At 35.1% G+C, this 6,000-nt stretch overlaps 1 protein-coding gene across 1 annotated transcript; it reads left to right on the forward strand.

The window, feature by feature from the left end:
• Window positions 1-2,515: 2,515 nt before the first annotated feature.
• Window positions 2,516-4,201, forward strand: LOC143586972 (uncharacterized). Its single transcript, XM_077068416.1, has 4 exons — window positions 2,516-2,624; window positions 2,681-2,910; window positions 3,004-3,161; window positions 3,241-4,201. Exons 1-4 carry the CDS (start codon window positions 2,516-2,518, stop codon window positions 4,199-4,201), a joined length of 1,458 nt encoding a protein of 485 aa, XP_076924531.1.
• The last annotated feature ends 1,799 nt before the right edge of the window (window positions 4,202-6,000 follow it).

Consider the following 6,000-nt stretch of genomic DNA (forward strand, 5'->3'; position numbering starts at 1 on the left):
CGGCTGCTAAAGAATTCACGAGTATGGTAGCTACTATAATCCGGTGCAAGTTTTGGGCAGGTGCTTTAAAGGATGCTGATGTTGACTACATGGAGCAAGATTAAAAACCAAGCTACAAACCAAGGGGGAGATTGTTGCGCCTAGTTTTGTGGTTTGAGCTTGTTTGTACTTATTTCTTTGTATTTGGGCTTGGGTTTTGGGTGCACATGTAAACCGAGAACACTTATGTGTTCTCGGTGGGCTTGGTGTTGTTTGGGCCGGCCTTTGGTTGTTATCCCTATATATAGAGGTGTGATGTATAGGGTTATGGTTGTTCATTCCTAGTATTATTATCTATCATTGTAAGTGCTTAAGCACCCGACGTATTCAATAATATACGTGTGTTTTGAAGCAATTCCTAGTTACCTTTACTGTTCTTATTCATATTCTTGAATCACCGAGTGTTGGTATTCCGCACCAATACTCGTTTGGTTGATATCATATTGTAGTGATCCAGATTCGGGACTTACATAATAAACTCGTCTCGATAAGTTTACCTGGTAAACATTACTCATACGAGCAGTTGATATCTAGTTAACTCCTCCTGACTAGTTTACCTTGTTTATATTCCCGATACGAGTATTTTATTAGTAATTTACTCGTTCTGATAAGTTTACCATATTTACATTAACGATACGAGTAATTTATTGGTAGTTAACTCGTCGCATCTGGTTTACCTTGTTTACATTACCGATACGAGTAGTTAATTAGTAACAAACTCGTCTTGACTAGTTTAACATAACAATCTACTCGTCTCCTTACTTTATAGTCTAAACAAATATACACCTTCAACGACTCTTCCAAAATTCTTTTAACTATCACGGTTTGCAATCCTATTTTTTGGGTCCAACTAAAACATCTTGGAATGGTTTCAGTATACTCGAAGTGTGACGTTATATATTTAACATAGGGTAGGCACTCATAAATCCATATCTACAAATATCAAAAAATTTAAATACATGTCAAAGTAACTAACAAAATATTATAGCCTACTAACCACAATAACTAAGTAACACCTACTACCTAACTAAATAATTAATAATTAATACCAAGTATATTTTATTTGATATCTTATAAAGTAAGGAGACGAGTAGATTGTTATGTTAAACTAATCAAGACGAGTTTGTTACTAAGTAACTACTCGTATCGGTAATGTAAACAAGGTAAACTAGACGCGACGAGTTAACTACCAATAAATTACTCATATCGTTAATGTAAATCTGGTAAACTTATCAGAACGAGTGAATTACTAATAAAATACTCGTATCGGGAATATAAACAAGGTAAACTAGTCGGGACGAGTTAACTAGATATGAACTACTCGTATGACTAATGTTTACCAGGATAACTTATCGAGATGAGTTAATTACCAATAAAATACTCGTATAATGGATGTAAAGTAATCGTTAACCAATATCTACTCGTAACGACTAGTTGACCAAACAAACTAACCATTCCGGTTAGTGTTTTGAAAAACAAACCGGTTCGATGCATTTGGTAATCAAACTCATTGTCATGGTTAGTTTGATAAACTACTCGCGTCTCTTAAGGTTTTATAATCTGCTCGTCGCGACTAAATAATATTTTATTTACTCGTGGGCGTTGATTACGAAGCTTTAAACTTATTTAATCTTTACGAGTAGATGATTAGTGAAACTGGTCGTTACGGTTAGTTTATAGACACGTGGCAAATTTTTATTGGTTATACAAACTACTCGTTGACAATCATAAACTATTCGTTACGACTAGTTTATAATACCTATTTTGGGAATTTGTTTGAAATGGCACCTAAAACCTGAAAAACGTATTCATAAACGCCTATTTTGGGAATTTTTCCCTAGTTATATACTGACTAACTATAATATTGCCACTTACCAATTCTACTGGCCAGAATTAATCTGTAGTGAAGCTTCTTCAATTTCAAATTTCTCAATTTAATATCCAACAAGTTCAAAGAAACAATAAAATGAGCTAGTTTAGAATCAAGTTACACATCACTTAGACAAATATATTTTTTTCAAAACATGGGTGTATCGTATCAATCATCTCAGGAGTGCGACGAAACTGTGAGCTCGCTATCGTCACAAGTCGAATATTCCCGGGGACTATGCGTAAACATCACACGTGAAAGCTTGGAGTCCTTGAAGTCTTACTGTGGAAAGATACATGATTCAGAAGTTGATGAGATGTATAGCCGACCCATGGTATGGATTGGGAACTATATCACAATAGCATCATGGTTTTGTGTTCTTGCTATGTCAGTCGATTTATTGAACGGTTTCAAACGTAAGAAAATATGGTTTCCATGTAAGTTCTTCTCTCTCAATGCTGCTTCAGTTACCATTATAACGGTCGCCATGAAACTACCTATGGATTTGAGTAGTGGGATGCCTGGTTATGTTGACCAAGTAGCCAAGTTCGGAAGCATGGCGTTGATGTGCACGATGATGACTAACTTAATTCCTTTTTAGCATCCATGGATAACAAGGCACTTGCTGCAAATGTTACAGGTCTGGTCATTCTTGTGATCACTATGATTGCCAATGTTTGCATCCAGATTAGTACCGGCGTTATCAATCATGTTGGTATGGCAAATATCTATATAAAACAATCTTTTTACTCATGATATTGATCTCATCAGCTATAACAATCGCTACTACCAAACAAATTCTAGAAATGAAATGTGAAGCAACAAGTCAAAAAGCTCTGTATGATCAACATGATATCGTAATGTCTACTGTTGAGAGACTGAGAAGATACGTGAGAAGATATTGGGTGATTGCAGAAACCAATAGCCCTCAGTTTGTGATGGCTAGTAGTCCGTTATCTTTTGCTTCTAGTGTAATTAGTGCGGTTGGTGTATTCTTTTATGTATGTTTTGGGCTGCCAATGTTGAAACAACCTTGTGAAAGCGCGCATGGATCGCAATATAATTCGACAACGTCTTCAATTCTTGTAGCGCAGTCCACTGGAGTTATGGTTGGTGCCATTGCCCCAATCTTTAGATGTTATATGGCGTTGAAATGGAAAATTTGGATGAGCTTAAAAGTAGAAGAGTATTGGACACAAAAGTTGAATGAATGGAAAGAAAGTGATATCACTTTTACATCAAGTTCCTCTAGGTCTAAAGTCCTTGCCCATAATTGTGCTATCATGCAAAATGATGGTAATCATGGTTGTGTATTGTTCATATTGTTGGAGGTGTGTAATGTGTTGCTTTACATCTATTGCTTCAAGCAGTGACAATACGAGCGAGGACGTCAGCGGTTACGCTGTGCAACTTGAAGACGGGATTCGTCCTACTCAAGAAATTTTGATAGGCATTTCAAGATCTTTCAATCATTTCATGAAAGAGGCTGAAAAGAAACAAAGCAAGAGTCTTTTGAAACTTGTTGAAAAATCCACTTCATTTGAGGGAGTGATGAACTTTGACAATGATCAAGTTCAACTCTTGTTTTCGCCTCGACTCGTGAACACTTGGAGCTTACCATTAGTGAGCCTAACATGCATTGCAATCACACTTCCAAAGATTAATAAGAGGAAAGCTCGTCGCTTGTTTTCAAGAGTCAGTGAAGGCCTTTTGTACGGCCGTATGGTGGAAGAATGCCTCAACACTGCAAGTGAATTTGTTGATATTCAAAAGGCAACTGTTACCTTATGGCATGAGGTCCAAGATAACAAGAAGTGGTTGGAGAATAGTCTAGAAACAAGCGGTTTTAAAGGGAAAACATCAGTTGAAATTCTTACATGGTTTGTTGATAAAGCACAAGAAATCGTAACAGATATAACCAACAAAAGTTTCAACGGAGAACCCGTGCATAACCCCCCAAAGAAGTTGATCGCTGCTAATTCAATGTATCGTGTTGCACAAACAGTAATACTCAACTACCCAAGAAGTATGGGATCCATTAGTGAAAAGGAGTTGTTTAATCTGATATGTAGCATGATTGCCGACATATTGGCTGCTTGTCTAACCAACATACCGCTAGTAATAATGAAGAAATGCAATAGAAGCGGGAGTGAAGCTAGCGTCGAGGCTGCAGCCAAGCTTCTTAGTACTAGAGAGATATTAACAAAGCTTGAAGCGCGTCAACTACCAAGAATGGATCCAAATAAAATGATATATATCGATGAATGGAGACTTAATTTGAATCAACCATGACTTCATTCAACGAGTCAATGGGGTGGCTTGGCATCTCTATCTCCTACGATATATTTAAGATTTGCCCTCATCTAGCTATATGTGTGATTTTATTGAGAATGTTTATTTGTTTGGCGTGTTAACTTGGTGACATACACGGTTTCGATATGTGTTAAACTTGGAATTTGTATTTGCAGACCATTTTTATTACGCAATTTCTAAAGCCTATGTATCTAGTATACGTACACTTTGTGTTTACTTTTGTTTAACAGCCACCATTCCATTAAAATCTCACTCGAAACAAAAGTATTAGTAGGATCTGGCAAGAGTGGGATGTGTGCAAATTATACCTCTATCTGCTTCAGTGAGACCCTCGACATAAAGCCATATCATGACTTGAATAGTATATTAGAAAATAGAATGGTTCTCAAGTTTCCTTTTGCATATAAACACAAAATGCATTTTTTTAACTATGAAGTCACTATTACTTTTACTTTTAAATGAGCATAAGCAAAAAAAAAACGTATGAGCTAGAAAGTTATTATTGTTAAAAAAATATGTTTATTTATAAGTTGCTATCAGTTTACAATATTATTCAAAAACTAAGGTAAGAAAAAGACAAATAATAATAATAATAATAATAAATAATAATTACTATAATTATTATTAATTATTATTATTATTATATATATTAATTTGAAAGTTCAGCTATACTCACATTTAGCTACTGTTTCAGTGCTGCCGGTATTAATGCACAGGTTATAGCCCTTATATGCGTTAGGATGTTGACATGTTTGTGATACGTGTTATTTGCTAATATCATTTATCAATTTGATCTCTCTCTCTCTCTCTCTCTCTTTAAAAGCTCCCTGTCCTAAAAAAGCTCTGTCTTCACTCTAAGGGTTAGGTCATACGAATTCGTACACGCATCAATCGGTATGTAAAGCCACAAATTGTGTATTCATTTTGATACTGAGTGTGGTAAGAGCATGATCATCCGGCTATGGGTATGAGAATCGTTGGCATCTGGGTGAGTATAAGCTTCTAGGTTTCGCTTCTTATTTCCTCTATTTTGTCATATAATAAATTTCTAGGGTTTCATAAGTAGTCAGAGTTTGCTAAAATTGAGTTTGAGAAATTGTTAAATAAAACTTACCGTGATAGACTTGAAAATATGTGGGAGATCGAGAGAAATGGGAATATGTAGAAATCATGCTAGAAGAAAGATCTATAATGGTCTTAAATGGATTTAGAAGAAGAGAATATACCTGATAAGGTTTTGTCCTGAAGCATAAGCACTAGAGATTGATCTTACTGCTACCAACAAGGTACAACTTCAACTGATACAGGTAGATTAGGTAACAGGTAAAAAATGACATTTTTTTACAAGTTGACTCGAAATACATTTTGGCCAAGATTACTGTTTTTGTACTAAATATGATTATAAAACTTCTTCGTAATGAGTAAAATGGCAAACTTTTGGGACATTTTTGAAAGGGTCGGTCGAGTAACAAGTATCAAAACTTTCGGTTTTCTTGCCAAAGGTGTAAAGCAATACATTATTATAATATAAAACATTTGAAGGTAACATAAATATTATGAATTCAAACCATATATTAGTATACAACTCAACCCATCCTCTTTTATTAACTACATATAACAATTCAATTTCCATATTAATTTGAAATTTCAGGCATACTACATTTGTTTTGTAACATCCCGTTTTTCGGGTTTCGGTTAATAAATTAAAATACAAGTTATTATGAGTCGGGCTAGTTTTGGGTTAAATGGATATTGGTTATGGACTTGGGCTATGAAAG

This window comes from Bidens hawaiensis, unplaced genomic scaffold, assembly GCF_021521415.1.
Source record: "Bidens hawaiensis isolate Kalapana, Puna unplaced genomic scaffold, B.hawaiensis_p1.1 tig00000190_1, whole genome shotgun sequence".
In the NCBI taxonomy this organism is placed as follows: domain Eukaryota; kingdom Viridiplantae; phylum Streptophyta; class Magnoliopsida; order Asterales; family Asteraceae; genus Bidens; species Bidens hawaiensis.